We start from the raw sequence: 19,152 nt of genomic DNA, 5'->3' as shown, positions 1-19,152 counted from the left end.
CATTGTTACATCTCCCCTGCACTATAACTGCCTCCCTGCATGATTGTTAGAGTAATTCAGTATGGAAACAGGCTCCTCAGCTCAACTTGGCCACACAGGCCAGCATGGCCTATCTATACGAGTCCCATTCGCCTGTACTTGGTTCATATCCCTCCAAACCTGTCCTCTCCATGTACCTGTCTAATTGTCTGTTCTTTTTTTATACAGCAAACTTTTGTTGTTGCTTATTATGGTGTTTACAGTGTGTCGCTGCTAGTAAGAATTCCATTGTTCTATTTCAGGGCATATGGCAATAAAACACTCGACCTATCCCGACAGGTAAATTAAAAAAAATTAAAATAATATCTAGCCTTTCAGGCTTTGTGGGCTTTCAGCATGTGTAAATTAGTTGTTGTGTTTCCCACTGTAGATTACAGACATTCCTGTTGGTATTTATGCAGACTCATGAACAGGCAGGGGACAGAGGGTTACAAGAGGGATTCAACAGAGAGTTAGATAAAGCTCTTAGGGCTAATGCAATCATGGAATATGGGGAGAAAGCAGGAACAGGGTACTGATTTAGGATGATCACCCATGTTGAATGGTGGTGTTGGCTCGAAGGGCCGAATGGCCGACTCCTGCACCAATTTTGTGTTCCTTAACCACGTACAGGCAAATGGGATTGGTTTAGATTGGCATCACGGCCAGTGCAGGCACAGTGGGCCGGAGGACCTGTTACTATCCTGCACTGTTCCACTTTCCCTTGCTCACATTTAAGAATATTTGTGAGTGCACTACGGCCAGTAAACCACTTTTGACACTGCGAGAACAGTTGCATCAACACAAAAGCTTCTTAAATCATGTTGTGGACTGTTTTGGAAGTCACAAGTCATTTGTCAAGACAGAAGGAACGTCATTTCTCACTCTAGGCTGATGGAGGGAAATGCAAGCCTAAAATATCTCTCCTTGGAAGTGACTGACGGTCATGAATTATACTTACAGCACCGCGGAGACAGAGGAATCGACAACAGAATGACGAGGACCTGTGAAGTCAACGTTAACATCACTGCTTGAGCGTATAAAAGCCAAGGACCCTCGGCGCTCTCCCTGCAAAGATGAAAAGCAGTAAATCTCACATGGAGTTAGAAGTAACTAAATGTGATTCATCACCTATTGCAAATTGACTAGATATCCTTCTGAAGTAAAAGCACTAAAGGTTATCCTAACTTGTCAGGCATTACTTGAAACAACTGTAGGTAATACATCTGCCTTGGGTCAGCGATACCAAGTCGGTGGACCAATAATTCAAATATTGCAACAGAAATTTAAAGCCGCCTCTTCTTTTAAAACTGCCACAAGTTTAAGAGCTTGGTGGCCACTTCAAGTGCTTTATTATCATCAATATATACTACTGATCATCAGAATAAACAACAGTTGCATCTCTTGTTGACCAGACAGAACCAGCAGTTTAAGTCATGACCATTAACATATTTTTATTGGACAGCAATAAGTGAGCTGGTCTCACCCCATAATTAGTGCAGGAAGGAACTGCAGATGCTGGCTTAAACCGAAGATAGACAGAAAATGCTGGAGTAACTCAGCAGGACAGGCAGCATCTCTGGAGAGAAGGAATGGGTGACGTTTCGGGTCAAGACCCTTCTTCAGACTGAAAGATCTCGACCCATTCCTTCTCTCCATAGATGCTGCTCGTCCCACTGAGTTACTCTAACATTTTGTGTCTACCTTCACTCAACACTTAGCTTGTTCACTAAATTAACTTGATCCACAAGCAGTGTTTGAATACGCTAGTCTTCCGAAATACCCTTTCCAGGAATTTGATATAGTTGAAATTGTTCCCAGAATCAAATGCAATGCGCCCACAAGTATAAAGGATAAAGGGGAAATCCTTTTTAAAACCGAGATGAGAAGAACTTTTTTCACACAGAGAGTGGTGAATCTCTGGAACTCTCTGCCACAGAGGGTAGTTGAGGCCAGTTCATTGGCTATATTTAAGAGGGAGTTAGATGTGGACAGGTTTTGTGGCTAAGGGGATCAGGGGGGTATGGAGAGAAGGCAGGTACAGGATACTGAGTTTGGATGATCAGCCATGATCATATTGAATGGTGGTGCAGGCTCGAAGGGCCGAATGGCCAACTCCTGCACCTAATTTCTATGTTTCTATGTCTATAATTTGCAAAGATCGGGTAGGTGCACAGAGTCTTTCCCCAGAGTAGGAGAAACGAGAAGCAGAGGACTAAGGTTACCCCACGGATTAAATAGGAATCCGAGGGGTAACCTTTTCCACACAAAGGGTGGTGGGTGTATGGAACAAGCTCCCAGAGGAGGTAGTTGAGGCTGGGACTATCCCATCGTTTAAGAAACAGTTGGACAAGTACATGGATAGGACAGGTTTGGAGGTTTATGGACCAAGCGCAGGCAAGTGGGACTAGGGTAGATGGGACATTTTTGGCCGGTGTGGGTGAGTTGGGCCTGTTTCCACACTGTGCCCCTCTATGACTCTAATAACACAGCCAGGTAAAACAAGGCGACACTCTCACTGGAAATCAAACATTGTTTGTATTAGCTAGTCTTCGGAAATATCCTTTCCAAGAATTTGATATCCTTGAAATTGTTCCCAGAATCAAAATGCAATGCGCCAGCTAAATGGTAACCATTGGTGATGAACTGCTTCCTCTGCACTGGGACTGCAGAGAACTACACGAACTGATTAACTGGTGAGATTACCAGCACTGCAGGAACTGACCAACTGGCTAGATTACCTCAGAAACATAGCTGATGGCATCCTTCAGATTCAGCTCACGGAAAACACTTAGGATTTTGTCCCGGCTAATCTGTGCAGATTTCCTCATCATTATTTTACTTAGATACTTTCTGTCAAAGTTAGTCCACCTAGAAAAATAAAGAACAAACCGCCATAATGTATCTTTTATAGAAACCCCTTATTATGCCTTATGTAGGCTAGTCAAAATAAGAGATTAGGAAAGAATCGCAAAATAGTCAACATTTAAAATGAAATAATTTGATAAAATGTTATTGGTATGAAAATATTTTGAATACCCGAATAGTTATAAAATAAAAATATTATAATGTACAGTTCAGTTTAGACATGTATACCGAGGTACAGTGAAAAGCTTTTGTTGCATGCTAACCAGTCAGCAGAAAGATAATAAAGGGCCTGTCCCATGTGACGTCATTTGAAGATGAACAGAGATTGCTGGAGTAACTCAGCGGGACCACCAGCATCTCTGGAGAGAAGGAATGGATGTTGTTTCAGGCCGAGACTCTTCTTCAGTCTAAAGAAGGGTCTCGACCCAAAACTTCACCCATTGCTTCTCTCCAGAGATGCTGCCGGTCCCGCTGAGTTACTCCAGCATTTTGTGTCCATCTTCAATTTTCTTGGCCCCGGTCTGGGAGTAGAAGTGGGGGCGGATCCGGACCACAACGGCCGTGAGCCCCAGGCCGAGCTCGCCGATCGTTTGCCCGCTTCTGCTGCTGTTGGAGGCGAGACGTTGCGTCGCGCCTGGGTCTTGGGCCTGTCCCACCTTGGCCGTCAGTTACGCGACAGGCTGGTGTCGCGCGAAGATTTCGTGCAGGACGAAGTCCACACTCCTCCACACCACTCCATGTGCCCGTCCCGCGCTACCCACCCGCTCCCACGCGCTACCCACACGCTAGTAGGTCGCGTAAATGGCGTGCGAATGACGGCCAAATGCGACAGGCGCTTAAGTGATTACAATCGAGCCATTTACAGTGTACAGTTACATAAGGGAATAACGTTTAGTGCAAGATAAAGCCAGTAACGTCCGAACAAAGATAGCCCGAGGATCACCACTTAGGTAGATAGTAGTTCAGGACTGGTCTGCAGTTGTGGTAAGATAATTCAGTTGGCTGATAACAGCTGGGAAGAAACAGTCCCTGAATCTGGAGGTGTGTGTTTTCACACGTCTATACCATTTGCCTGATGGAAGAGGGAAGAAGAGAGAATGGCCAGGGTGCAACCCGTCCACGATTATGCTACTGACCTTGCCGGGGAAGCAAGCGCGAGGTATAAATGGAGTCAATGGATGAGAGGTTGGTTTGTTTGATGGTCCATCATTTGTTGCAATTTCTTGTAATATTTGAAGACAGAGCTGGAGTAGCTCAGTGGATCAGTCAACATCTCAGGGTCTGCCTGACCTTCAATATTTATGTGGTTTCAAAAGCAATGTCAGACTATATGAGTATGGAGGTATGTGATAAGTAATGTTCCCTGCACGGACACACGGATACAGGCCTAGCAATTAACCAGGAGAAACAAGAACCAGTTGATCATGTGGTATCCCTCCCTAAAAATGGTTTAGAAATATATCATCTGCACAATTAGGGAAGCATTAAATTGACACAAATATTTATGCAACATTGTAGAAATCACTGTTTACTTACTTGTCTCTAAGATAGTTGTGTCCAATTTGCCCAGAGATATCTTCTATTGCAGATAATATATGATCAAATGCCTTGGAAAATAAATGTCAGACAAAACTTATTAAATGCAAGGAAATGAAATTAAATGCATAGACAGCATGCTGGGATGAGATTAATTCTCTGGAGTACCTTTAATAAAATACAAATCTAATATTCAGAAATTTACATTTAGAAACATCAGCATATCCAATGATATTTATTTTAAAGTCAGATCGCCATAGGAATTTCTAAAACTTAATAGGAAGTTTTCTGACATCCCAGACTGATTCCTGGGATGTCAGGACTGTCTTATGAAGAAAGACTGGATAGACTTGGTTTATACTCGCTAGAATTTAGGAGATTGAGAGGGGATCTTGTAGAAACTTACAAAATTCTTAAGGGGTTGGACAGGCTAGATGCAGGAAGATTGTTCCCGATGTTAGGGAAGTCCAGGACAAGGGGTCACAGCTTAAGGATAAGGGGGAAATCCTTTAAAACCGAGATGAGAAGAACTTTTTTTCACACAGAGAGTGGTGAATCTCTGGAACTCTCTGCCACAGAGGGTAGTTGAGGCCAGTTCATTGGCTATATTTAAGAGGGAGTTAGATGTGGCCCTTGTGGCTAAGGGGATCAGGGGGTATGGAGAGAAGGCAGGTACGGGATACTGAGTTGGATGATCAGCCATGATCATATTGAATGGCGGTGCAGGCTTGAAGGGCCGAAACGCCTACTCCTGCACCTAATTTCTGTTTCTATGTTTCTAAGTTTAGTACAATTTTGATGTATTAATCCAGCTACTCCTGCCAACTGTTGAATACTGTTTTAAGATGGATACAGTCTCATCTCTCCAATGTCTTCTTAGCTTCCTTGCACTTAGTTCAGAAATAGATTTTAACCACAAACTTGTCTACTGTTTAAAGCTGCCTGACCAAGTCAATCTATTCACAAATTAAGCACCTTTACAATGGCCACATTCTATCTTGTTGCTTCTTTGAAACCAGATCAATAACTATACCTGTAAAAACGTTATCAGGTTATGAAATAGAACGTTTTTTTAAATTGTAAAGCAGCCACTTGACATAGTGGTGAGGACAATCTGCTTTTTTGTAGGGTGTGTTCGGGCTGGGAGTTGTGAACAAAGGGAAAGTAACGGCTTTAACACAGCATTAAATAACCCAGAGATTGATTTATAGTCTTGCTATGGTAGTATAAAAATGTAAGCAAATTGTTTTTATTAATTCTGCAGGTAAAAAAAAAAGACAAAAACTGGGATCTTTCAGAAGCTGGGGGATTGTCACAACAGATCAGTTGGTTGACTGATATTTAAAGAAAATTAATCCTCTTGGAAGTTGGCATATGGAATATAATGCATGAAAATGTGAGGTGATGCACTTCGGAATAAGGACAATTATTATTTAAACAAAGTCACACCACGAGAGCTTGCAGTAAAGATATCTGGAGGTTGAGGCAACTTTACAGGATTGCGGTGAGATTACGGTCAGAGTATTGCATGCAGATTTGATCTGCCTACATAAGGAAGGATACACCCGTGTTGGGGCTAGTGCAGATTCACTAGGTTAGCCCCTGGGATGATGGGTCGACTTATGAAGAAAGATTGAAAGGGTTGGGCCTGTGGTTATTGAAGCATAGAAAAAAGTGTGATCTTATTGAAATTTAACATTTAGGGTGAATCTAGAACCAGGGGGTATAACCTGGCCATGATCATATTGAATGGCGGTGTAGGCTCGAAGGGCCGAATGGCCTACTCCTGCACCTATTTTCTATGTTTCTATGTTTCTAACACATAGAACAGTACAGCACAGGAATAGGCTCTTCGGCCCACAGTCTGTTGCAAACATGAACCACTAAAATTAGAGCACATGGTATTGGGGGTAGGGTGTTGATGTGGATAGAAAATTGGTTGGCAGACAGGAAGCAAAGAGTTTCTGCGGCAACAGACGGGATATGAGGATGGTGTGCTGCCTTCCTGGTGCCAGGATCCAGGATGTCACGGACAGTGCAGAAAATCCTCAAGGGCGAAGGTGAACATCCGGAAGTGGTAGTGCATGTCGGCACAAACGATGTCGGAAAGAAGGGGTTGAATATTCTGCAGCGTGACTTTAGAGAGCTTGGAAAAATGCTGAAAAGCAGGACCTCCAGGGTTGTTATCTCCGGTTTGCTTCCAGTTCCTCGTGCTGGCGAGAGCAGGAACAGGGAGATACGGGACCTGAACGTGTGGCTGCGGAACTGGTGCACGGGGCAGGGATTTAGATTCTTAGATCACTGGGATCTGTTTTGGGGTAAGGGGGAACTGTACAAAAGGGACGGATTGCATCTTAACAGGTGTGGGACCAGCATTCTGGCAGGCAGGTTTGCCACTGCTACACGGGAGGTTTTAAACTGAATAAGGGGGGTGGGGTGTCGAATGGGATAGTGGAGGATGGAGTTAAAGGGAAAGGGTTTCTTAAATGTGTGAGCGTAGAGACAGAGGGGTGTAAAATGAGGGTAGAAGCAATAGGTAGCAAGGTGAAAAGTAAAAGTGGCAGGCAGACAAAACCAGGGCAAAAATCAAAAATGGCCACTTTTCAGCATAATTGTATAAGGGGCAAGAGTGTTGTAAAAACAAACCTGAAGGCTTTGTGTCTCAATGCAAGGAGCATTTGTAATAAGGTGGATGAGTTGAATGTGCAGATAGCTATTAATGACTATGATATAGTTGGGATCACGGAGACATGGCTCCAGAGTGACCAAGGCTGGGAGCTGAACATCAGGGATATTCAATATTCAGGAGGGATAGACAGAAAGGAGAGAGGAGGTGGGGTAGCATTGCTGGTTAGAGAGCAGATTAACGCAATAGAAAGGAAGGACATTAGCTTTGAGGATGTGGAATCGATATGGGTAGAGCTGCGAAACACAAAGGGGCTGAAAACACTAGTGGGTGTTGTGTATAGGCCACCTAACAGTAGTAGTGGAGTTGGGGATGGCATCAAACAGGAAATTAGAAATGCGTGCAACAAAGGTAAAACAGTTATAATGGGTGACTTCAATCTACATATAGATTGGGTGAATCAAATTGGCAAGCGTGCTGAGGAAGAGGATTTCTTGGAATGTATGCGGGATAGTTATCTAAATCAACATGTAGAGCAACCAACGAGAGAGCAGGCTATTTTAGACTGGGTATTGAGTAATGAGGAAGGGTTAGTTAGCAATCTTGTTGTGCGTGGCCCCTTGGGCAAGAGTGACTATAATATGGTTGAGTTCTTCATTAGGATGGAGAGTGACATTGTTAATTCAGAAACAAGGGTCCTGAACTTAAAGAAAGGTAACTTTGAGGGTATGAGATGCGAACTGGCCAAGATAGACTGGCGATTGATTCTTAATCGGTAGATGCAGGAAGATTGTTCCCGATGTTGGGGAAGTCCAGAACAAGGGGTCACAGTTTAAGGATAAGGGGGAGATGAGAAAAAACTTTTTTCACACAGAGAGTGGTGAATCTCTGGAATTCTCTCCGGCAGAACGTAGTTGAGGCCAGATCATTGGCTATATTTAAGAGGGAGCTAGATGTGGTCCTTGTGGCTAAAGGGATCAGGGGGTATGGAGAGAAGGCAGGTACAGGATACTGAGTTGGATGATCAGCCATGATCATATTGAATGGTGGTGCAGGCTCGAAGGGCCGAATGGCCTACTCCTGCACCTATTTTCTATGTTTCTATGTTTCTATTACAACGAATGGCGGTGCTGGCTTGAAGGACTGAATGGCCTCCTCCTGCAACTATTTTCTATGTTTCTATGTAACACCATCTGCCTACACATAATCCATATCCCTGAAATCCCTTCATATCCATTTGCCTTTTCAAATGTCTCTGAAATGTCACAATAATATCTGCCTCTACCACTACCGCTGGCAGCACGTTCCAGGCACACATCGCCCTCAGAATAAATAAACTTACTCTGTGCATCTCCTTTAGGCTTTGCCCCTCTCATCTTAAAGCTATGGGCATAAATATTCAATATTTCCATCCTGGGAAAAAGGTTCTGCCCATCCACCCTGTCTATGCCTCTCATTATTTTATATACTTCTAACAGGCCCCCCCCCCCCCCCCCCCCCCCCCCCTCAACCTCCAGTGTTTCAGAGAAAACAATCCAAGTCTGTTCAACCATTCTTTGTACCTAAAACTCCCCTATTTGTGTCATTATTCTCGTAAACTATCTCAGCAGTCTTTCCAAAGTCTCCACATCATTTCTGTATGAATCCTCCATAATTTATCTGAATAGTGGGGAAGGATTGTCAGGCAAAACTAAGTTACTTATCTCTCTTTCTTATATGGCTGTGTTAAAGCTGTTTCCATGCAGTACAGATCGATGAGCCAAGGAATGCTCATTCAGCACAAAGTGATTACTGAAACAGTGGGCTTACCCGTCCATGGAGCTTCTCATTGAGTAAAGGATCTTTCTGCTCACTCTTCTTTACTTTCAGCCAGTTCACCAAAGGTTTGATTGTCAGACCCTGCAAAAGATCAAAATCAGCTTGGTTTCATCACCGAGCAAAGATGTCACTCTTCACACAAGAACATCATTTATTTCTCTGATCAGATGCGAGCATGGAAATGAATCATCACCACTGAAACAACTGCAATCAATCAACTCGACATCACAGTTGAAGGCACACCATTCTCCATTCATTCGATTCCTCTCCGGCAAACTCCATATAATGCAAAGACTGATGCCCCTGTCCAACTTAGGAAACCTGAACGGAAACCTCTGGAGACTTTGCGCCCCGCACAAGGTTTCCGTGCGGTTGCCGGAGGTTTTTGTCAGTCTCCCTACCTGCTTCCACTACCTGCAACCTCCGGCAACCACCGGGAACTGCACGGAAACCTTGGGTGGGGCGCAAAGTCTCCAGAGGTTTCCGTTCAGGTTTCCTAAGTGGGACAGGGGCATAAAGGGGAGAGTTTTCATTCCCCTTCACTCTGCATAACCATATAACAATTACAGCACGGAAACAGGCCATCTCGACCCTTCTAGTCCGTGCCGAAATCTCGACCCTTCTAGTCCGTCCGTCCGTGCATAGACAGGGAGGGGGGCAAAAAGGTATTGCTTTCACATGGTTCATTATTCTGCATTTTTCCCTCAGAACTCATGTTTGATCACATCCAAGTCATCCCAAAATGGCTCTAGTCAAGGTGGCAAATAGTACCCAAGAAGGAACTGCACATGCTGGAAAATCGAAGGTACACAAAATTGCTGGGGAAACTCAGCGGGTGCAGCAGCATCTATGGAGCGAAGGAAATAGGCGACGTTTCGGGCCGAAACGTCGCCTCTTTCCTTCACTCCATAGATGCTGCTGCACCCGCTGAGTTTCTCCAGCAATTTTGTGTACCTTTGGCAAATAGTACCCTTCGCATTAATGCTTTGCATTACATCTGCAGCCTTTCACGGGTTGACTCCATGACTCACCTCCAATGCCTCTGCACAGGCAGCCACCCGGATGGTACCAAACCTGCCTGGTGTCTCGACAATCTACCCAAAAGTAACCAAAGAGTAACCCAAATGTCTTTCTCCCCATACATACCCAACTGCCAACTGATGCAATTTCCTAGGTAGACACAAAATGCTGGAGTAACTCAGCAGGTGAGGCAGCATCTCTGGAGGGAAGGAATGGGCGACATTTCGGGTAGAGACCCTGGGTCTCGAACAGAAACGTCGACCATTCCTTCTCTCCGGAGATTCGGCCTCACCCGTTGAGTTACTCCAGCATTTTGTATCGACCTTCGATTGGAACCAGCATCTGCAGTTCTTCCTTACACATGATTCAATTTCCTTTTACTTAAGCTGCTACACATGAACATCTGAATTCAGACATTTTCTAAATATATAAAGGTGATGCACGATTCTCTCTTCCACTTCCCCCATCGGTAAATTGACAGACAAATTCTCCAGAATTATTCCAGCACCCAAATAGTACTAAGGACTCATCCACAGCCTTCGATTCCTGAAATAAACTCTTTGTCCAAGATACACAAAAAAGCTGGAGAAAGTCAGCGGGTGCAGCAGCATCTATGGAGCGAAGGAAATAGGCAACGTTTCGGGCCGAAACCCTTCTTTGTCCAAGCTATCAAGTCCACCTGCCATTCCCTGGCAACTATGAGATTAGCCATTCATGCCATCGTTACTGCAGACCATTTCTGCAAGTCAGATTTAGCTCTCAGGGCTAAAGGAATCAAAGCATATGGGGAATAAGCAGGAACGGGGTATTTTGATTTTGGATGATCAGCCATGATCATATTGAATGGCAGTGCTGGCTCAAAGAGCCGCATGGCCTACTCCTGCACCTATTGTCTATGTTTTCCATGTTCCAGCTATCACACTGTCCAGTTTTGCCCTGCTCTTCCACTGCTCCTGGACCTTCACCCATATCTTTGCTATGTCGAGGTTTGACCATATCTTTGCACTCACACGAAACTTTGCTTCCAACCTATGTAAACTTGAGTTATCAAAAAGTCTTCTTGTATTCCAACCTATACCATTTCCATTTCACCCCTCACTTTATTCTTGTTCACTTACATCCAGGGAAGCAATAGTTCTATATTGAAATTTACACCTTTATTTCATATCCCTGTAAGGTCTTTCCTCTTTCTAACTCCGTTCTTCACCAATCATATAACCATATAACAATTACAGCACGAAAACAGGCCATCTCGGCCATTCTAGTCCGTGCCGAACACTTACTCTCACCTAGTCCCATCTACCTGCACTCAGACCATAACCCTCCATTCCTTTCCCGTCCATATACCTATCCAATTTATTTTTAAATGATAAAATCAAACCTGCCTCCACCACTTCCACTGGAAGCTCATTCCACACAGCTACCACTCTCTGAGTAAAAAAGTTCCCCCCTCATGTTGCCCCTAAACTTCTGTCCCTTAATTCTCAAATCATGTCCTCTTGTTTGAATCTTCCCTACTCTCAATGGAGAGTAAACCTTCCAAATATACCAACCTACAACCCTCCAAAAAATCCTTTTGTCTCCACTGATTATTTTGAGATGCAAAATTTGAGTTACTCTCTCAATGGCTTCCATGTCTTCAGCTACCAAGATCGTTGTCATTTGCCCCAAATCTATTGAGTGTTAAATAATATTTAACATGCCTGTATAACATCTTGAGACATTTTACAGCATTGAAGGCAAAGCTAAATGAAAATTGGTGTTTGCAGTTTGATAGATTTCTCTTCAATGCCGTAGTTACCTTTTAAATTGTAACTCCAGAACATAGAACAGTACTGCACAGCAACACACCCTTCAACGCCCAATGTCTGTGCCAAGTATGACTGTTGTCTGCCTGCACATAATCCATATCCCTCTATTCCCTGCATATCAATGTGGATGTCCAAATGTCTCTAAAATGTCACTGTCATATCTGCAGTGCGTTCCAGGCACACCCACCCTCAGTGTCATAAATCTTCACCTATACATTCTCCTTTAAACTTTGTCTCATAAAATTTCTCACATAAAATACCTGTGAAACACTTTAAGTTTTATTGAGGATACCGCATATATGCAAATTATTGCTGCCTTTTTCTTCTCGTTAAATTTTTCCAGCACACATCAATGTGTAAAGCCTTTTGTGGTGCAGATTAAATCTTAAGGGCCTGTCCCACTTGGCGATTTTTTTCAACGGCTGCCAGCATCATTGACTGATGTACCAGGTCACCGAAAAAGTTGTGGCGTGATGCGGCCGTGACGTGGCGTGGTGACGTAATGACGCACGGTGTTTTCCTCACGTGTCGCAACATTTTTTTTGGCGCTACTGGATTTTTAAATGTTCAAAATCTTTCGGTGACCCTGATACGTCAGTCAATGACGCCGGCAGTCGCCAAAAAAAAAATCGGCAAGTGGGACAGGCCCTTTACTCGTTGAATACGACTTGGTATCGAAGAAGGCTCTGCAGAGAGTAGTGCATTCGGCCAAACGCACTATGGGAACTACACTCGCCCCCCTGCAGGAACTATACAACAGGAGGTGCAACTCCAGAGCAAATAAAACCATGGGGGACCCCTTCCTCCCCTGCAACGGACTGTTCCAGCTGCTACGGTCAGGCAAACGCCTCCGTTGCCATGCGGTGAGAACGGAGAGGTTGAGAAGGAGTTTCTTCCCAGAGGCACTTCGGACTGTAAACGCCTATCTCACCAGGGACTAACTCTACTGAACGTTTTTTCCTTCCATTATTTATTATGTAAAAGAATATGTGTGTTATGATTGTGTTTATAGTTTGTTTGGTTGTTTTGTTGTTTGTCTTTTGCACAAAAGTCCGCGAGCATTGCCACTTTAATTTCACTGCACATCTCGTATGTGTATGTGACAAATAAACGTGACTTGGAAGGAACTGCAGATGCTGGTTTACACCAATGATCGAGAAAAAATGCTAGAATGAATCAACGGGACAGGCAGCATCTCTGGGTGACGTTTCTTCAGACTATCTTCTTCAGAATGGGGAAGGGGTCATGGCCCGAAACGTCACCCGTCCCTTCTATACAGAGATGCTGCCTGTCTCACTGAGTTACCCCAGCATTGTGTGTCTATGCCTTAGCATTATTATACAGCATTGTGTACATTTGGCAAAAATAAGGACCCTGCCGTTGTGTTAGAAATCAGCCTGAATCAATTTTGTACAGCAGTGCATCAGAAACGAAATTGGAGATTTTATACTGTTATTTGGTGGGGAATGAATTCTTGCAATTGAATTGGAATCAATCTCATAAAGCAAAGGGGTGTTCAGGATATGGTCTGTTGCACATTGATATCCTACACATTTCTGGGCTATTCATATTTGATTTGTCCCTTTCATAACATTTTAAAAGCACTTTGCAAATAAAAGTTCAAATAGTAATTTAAGAAATGGAGCTTTTGGTATGTACAGAACAAGAGATATTTTACTGCAACAAAAATACCTAATTTAATGACATATATTGGTCAGCACATAGGGAAAATCTCCCAGGCTTTTCAATATGGATCTTCCAAATCCATTTAAAATGGTAGACAGGGTCTCAGCAGATTCTCATTCAAATCAGTAGGCTTGCATTACTCCACCAGGCCTGCACTCAATACAGTTGATAGTTACCTGGAAGATGACTGTAAAATACACCACAATGATAGTGGTACTGACAAACAAATTCCTCACGGGAATTGTTTCCGCGTCCAGCAATGCTACCAGAGCAAAGGCCACAGCTCCACGCAGACCCCCATAGGACATCACCACCTGGTCTATAATCTCCAACTGCACCACACGGTAATGGTTCATAATCCAGGTCAGAATTGCAACGCCTGCAAAAAGATGGACATTTTATTTGCTCGCCAATTATTTAAAAATAAAACAAAGCTCATCCAAGTACAAACTTGTTTTCTGGGATTCTCTTAATACTTGACAAATTTGGTGCACAAATTATTAAGAATTAACACACAACCCTTTGAAATCAATCTATCTTGATACTTTTTTTTAACCTCCCATCTGGAGAGAGATGGAGAGAGTTCCATCAAGCAATTGTGGGGCCGCACAGTGGCGCAACAGTAGAGGTGCTGCCTTACAGCGCCAGAGACGCGGGTTTGATCCTAACTATGGGCGCTCTCTGCACGGAGCTCGTACGCTCTCCCCAGGATCTCCAGTTTCCTCCGACATTCCAAAGATGTACAGGTTAGTAGGTTAATTGGCATTTAAAAATTGTAAATTGTCTCCGAGGTGTAGGATATATGTATATTACTGGTCGGCACGGACTCGGTGGGCCAAAGGACCTGTTTGCATGATGTATCTCTAAACTAAACTAAATTAAATCCAAAGAGCTTTATGGTAGATTTTAATGTGTCCAATGGTGAAGATGCTCTTCCTCACATCTCCACCAGTGGACAGAGCAGGTATGTAGTTGGTAGCACTGCACGAATAGGTCCCAAAAATCTGGTTTCGGCCTGAAACGTTGCCTATCGAGTCTGAAGATGGGTTTCGGCCTGAAACGTTGCCCATTTCCTTCGCTGCATAGATGCTGCTGCACCCGCTGAGTTTCTCCAGCATTTTTGTGTACTCCCGAAAATCTCTACTTTGCATCCCTAACCTCAGCTCATCTCAGCCACCAGAAACATTTCAATTCAGCCTTGCTCATCCAATCTTAAATGCTCTTTCTAACTAATTAGAAAACAAATTACAAATATATGAACATTACTTAATTTTAGGCAGTGAGCGACTTTGATATTTTCCTCAAAATGAAAGATCTTCTCCACATCCACCTTGCTAAGATCTCGCTCTATGTTTCAATCAAGTCCTCTCTTGCTCTTCCATATTCCAGGTGGATGTGAACTTGGCCTGAACAAACTTTCCTCACCAAGCAACCTACCTACTGCAGGTATTAGTCCAGGAAACATCCTGTGAAATGCTTCCAAAACTGACTTCATTATTTAACCAAATTACACCAATGGTTTGCCAATTAAAAAATATATATATTTGTGTTAACCAACATCCTTCGTGGATGGCAGAATTCAAAGTTGCTGTTTCATAACATCAATGAGCCAGCTTTAGTCTTAACCTCTGGTATGTCCTATGTGGAGTTTTCATGTTCTCCTAACGATCACATCGGTTTCCGTCATGGGTCAGGTACTTTAATTGACCATTCTAATTTGTCCCATTTGTGTTATGGGTGCGGAATCTCGGATTGGGGTGAAAGGTGGCTGAAATTGATGAAAATATAGGAATACAGAATACGGTACAAATGTAGCAGACTTTGTGATGGTGGATGGTCAGCATGGAATTAGTGGACCGAAGGGCCTGTTCTACACTGTGCATCTCTATGTCTGTCCATGCCTTAGCTATCCAGCACTCACCGATGACTCTGTAAACTGAGATGAAGACCAGCGTGAGAAGTATAAAGGCAGTGTTCCACGTCCATATCGTAGTGTCCACTGCAGAGATTCCCAAAAACATGAAGATAATGGTCTCTGCACCACTTGCCAGCATTTTCATTGCATACCTGACAGTGGTGATAGATTGCTCACAGAGGTTGGCCTTCACATACTTCTGACAGCAAATGCCACAGAATGTGATACTGATGAAAGAGGAACATGAACATTTAAGGTTAGGGGATTTGAAGCAAAACACTAATAAATGTATATAAGCATAACAAACAAGAAACCTTCTGCATAACGTAGATTACCCCACTTATCCAACACCCCACACCATCATCACCTAGCCTCCTATCTGGCTGATCTGAGCCACAAACTATCAGCAGTTGAAACGCCAGTGTGTTATCTTCAACCTTCACCCCTGTAACAAATGAGCCAGTACATGTCCACCTCCTCCCAGTCTGTGGCTATGGTCACCTCTGGCAATGGATGGAAAAATACACATCAGCTTCAGAAAGAAACACACTGCTGCAAGACTGAGTTAAACAAACCTGTACTCTATCATTTCAGCGCACTTCAACAAATTCACCAGCTTGCCAAACAATAACCAATGCCAGCTTTATCAATCGTCATTGAAATACTCTCTCCTCTTCCTAGCACCCTCCAAGACCCTTAATTTGCTGGTTCTGAAAAAGCAGAATGTCTATTTATCTCTAGACTCAATTCAACAGAAAATCTTATACATTTTGTGTGTGCATTCCCAAAACCTTATTAACTTAGTCAGAGTGATGCAGTGTTGAAACAGGCCCTTCGGCCCAACTTGCCCACACTGGCCAACATGTCCCAATTACATTAGTCCCACCTGCCTGCGCTTGGTCCATATCCCTCCAAACATGTCTCATCCATGTACCTGTCTAACTGTTTCTTAAACGTTGGGATGATCTCAGCCTCAACTACCTCCTCTGGCAGCTCGTTCCATACACCCACCACCCTTTGTGTGGACAAAAGCTACCCCTCAGATTCTTAAATCTTTTCCCCTTCACCTTATACCTATGTCCTCTGGTCCTCGATTCACCTACTCTGGGCAAGAGATTCAGTGCATCTTTACGATCTATTCCTTTCATGATTTTATTCACCTCCATAAGATCATCCCTCATCCTCCTGCGCTCCAAGGAATAGAGACCCAGCCTACTCAACCTCTCCCTAAAGTTCCTCTAGCCCTGGCAGCATCTCGTAAATCTTCCCCGAACCCTTTCAATCTTTCCTTTAACAAGGGGCCCAGAACTGAACACAATGTTCTAAATGTGGACTGTACTGGGGTAAATGTTCATAAACAGACGGTGGATGGGGAAACTCACACAATCTCAGTTTTAAATTGCAAGTGAGCATAACAACCATATAACAATTACAGCACGGAAACAGGCCATCTCGGCCCTACAAGTCCGTGCCAACACAACTTTTTTCCCTTAGTCCCACCTGCCTGCACTCATACCATAACCCTCTCATCCATCGACAATTAGGAAAGATAGACAGGAAAGAAAGGGAGGAGGGGTGGCCCTTTTAATAAGGGAGGGAATAACGGCAATAGAGAGGAAGGATATTGCGTTGAAGGATCAGGATAGTGAAACAGCTTGGGTACAGATAGAGAATAATAAGGGGAAAAAAACACTAGTGGGTGTAATTTATAGACCTCCAAATAGCTGTGACGCTGTTAGTCAGAACATAAATCTGCAAATAGTTGACGCATGTAAAAAGGGAACTGCTGTAATCATGGGGGACTTCAATTTTCATATTAATTGGGCAAACCAAACTGGGCAGGGTAGACTAGAGGAAGAGTTTATAGAATGTATTAGAGACGGGTTCCTAGAACAGTATGTCACAGAACCGACAAGGGGGGAGGCAATCTTGGATCTGGTCCTGTGTAATGAAGCAGGATTAATTAAAAATGTCATAGTTAGGGACTCGTTGGGAACAAGTGACCACAATATGGTCGAATTCCATATTCAAATAGAAGGGGAGCAGGTTGAAACTCAGGCTAGGGTGCTTAGTCTAAATAAGGGGGATTATGAAGGTATGAGGACTGAGCTGATCAAAGTTGACTGTGATAGCAGACTCAAGAATAAGACGGTACATGAGCAGTGGTGTACGTTTAAGGGTATACTGTATAACCTTCAAGAAAAATTTATTCCTATGAAGAAAAAAAGGGGTAAGGGTAAGAACAGTCAGCCATGGCTCAGTAAAACTATAAAGGATAGTATTCGGCTGAAGGCAAGGGCATATAAGGTAGCCAGAGATAGTGGGAGGGTAGAGGATTGGGAAGCATTTAAAGGTCAGCAAAAAATAACTAAGAGATTAATTAAGACGGGGAAAATAGACTATGAAAGGAATTTAGCGAACAACATAAAAACTAATAGTAAGAGTTTTTATAGCTATATAAAAAGAAAAAGGGTGGCTAAGGTGAACGTTGGTCCATTGGAGGGTGAGACTGGAGAGTTGTTGGTGGGGAACATGGAAATGGCAAAGGCATTAAACGAGTATTTTGTATCAGTCTTCACCATAGAAGACACGAAAAATATTCCAACGCTGGATAAACAGGGGGCGGTAGGAATGGAGGAGCTAAATACTATTAAGATCACCAAGGAGGTGGTATTAGGGAAATTAATGAGACTGAAGGAGGATAAATCCCCTGGGCCTGATGGATTACATCCAAGAGTCTTGAGGGAGATAGCGGTGGGGATTGTGGATGCATTGGTGATAATTTTTCAAAACTCCCTGGAGGCAGGAACGGTCCCAGTGGATTGGAAAATGGCCAATGTAACACCTATATTTAAAAACGGAAGTAAACAGAAGGCGGGTAACTATAGACCGGTTAGTCTAACATCGGTGGTGGGTAAAATGTTAGAGACAATTATTAAAGAAACACTAACGGGGCACTTGGACAAACATGACTTCATCGGACAGAACCAGCATGGTTTTGTGAAGGGGAAGTCCTGTTTAACGAATCTGCTCGAATTCTTTGAGGAAGTAACAACCCGGGTGGATAAAGGGGAACCGGTGGATGTGGTATACTTGGACTTCCAAAAGGCTTTTGACAAGGTGCCACATAAGAGACTATTGCTAAAAATAAAAAATTATGGGATTGGGGGTAATATATTAGCGTGGGTAGAGGATTGGCTAACAAATAGGAAGCAGAGAGTGGGGATAAATGGTTCATACTCGGGATGGCAACCGGTAACTAGCGGGGTTCCGCAAGGGTCGGTGCTGGGACCCCAGTTGTTCACAATTTATATAAATGATTTGGAGGAGGGAACCAAGTGTAATATATCAAAATTTGCGGACGATACAAAAATGGGAGGAGGAAAAGTAGGGGATGAGGAGGATAGGAAGAGTCTGCAAAAGGATATAGATAAGCTAGGTGAGTGGGCAACAACTTGGCAGATGAAATTTAATACTAATAAATGTGAAGTCATTCACTTTGGGAAAAAAAATGATAGGGCAAGTTATTTTCTAAATGAGGAGGAGCTGCGTTGTAATGCAACGCAAAGGGATCTAGGGGTATTAGTACATGAATCACTGAAAGTTAGTATGCAGGTGCAGCAAGCAATCAGGAAGGCCAATGGAGTTTTGGCCTTTATTGCTAGGGGGATTGAGTATAAAAACACGGAGGTCTTGCTGCAGCTGTACACAGTATTAGTGAGACCACATTTGGAATACTGTGTACAGTTCTGGGGTCCATACTTAAGAAAGGATGTACTAGCCCTGGAGGCAGTGCAGCGAAGGTTTACAAGATTAATTCCTGCAATGAGGGGATTGACATATGAGGAAAGGTT

General features: G+C 43.4%; 1 protein-coding gene across 1 annotated transcript in view; it reads right to left on the bottom strand.

Moving 5' to 3' along the window:
• The window catches only part of LOC129706890 (sodium/hydrogen exchanger 3-like), a 198,801-nt gene that overhangs the window by 23,771 nt on the left and 155,878 nt on the right, over positions 1–19,152 (bottom strand). The window contains exons 6-11 of the mRNA XM_055651510.1: positions 15,305–15,525; positions 13,560–13,762; positions 8,858–8,947; positions 4,423–4,493; positions 2,760–2,889; positions 980–1,086 (exon numbers count right to left, since the gene is read on the bottom strand). Coding sequence (XP_055507485.1) covers positions 980–1,086; positions 2,760–2,889; positions 4,423–4,493; positions 8,858–8,947; positions 13,560–13,762; positions 15,305–15,525 — 822 coding nt within the window. The remainder of the gene's footprint in view (positions 1–979; positions 1,087–2,759; positions 2,890–4,422; positions 4,494–8,857; positions 8,948–13,559; positions 13,763–15,304; positions 15,526–19,152) is intronic.

The sequence above is a fragment of the Leucoraja erinacea genome, chromosome 2 (assembly GCF_028641065.1).
Source record: "Leucoraja erinacea ecotype New England chromosome 2, Leri_hhj_1, whole genome shotgun sequence".
Taxonomy (NCBI): domain Eukaryota; kingdom Metazoa; phylum Chordata; class Chondrichthyes; order Rajiformes; family Rajidae; genus Leucoraja; species Leucoraja erinaceus.
Note: the sequence above shows the minus strand (reverse complement) of the source record. Positions and strands in the feature narration are given on the sequence as shown.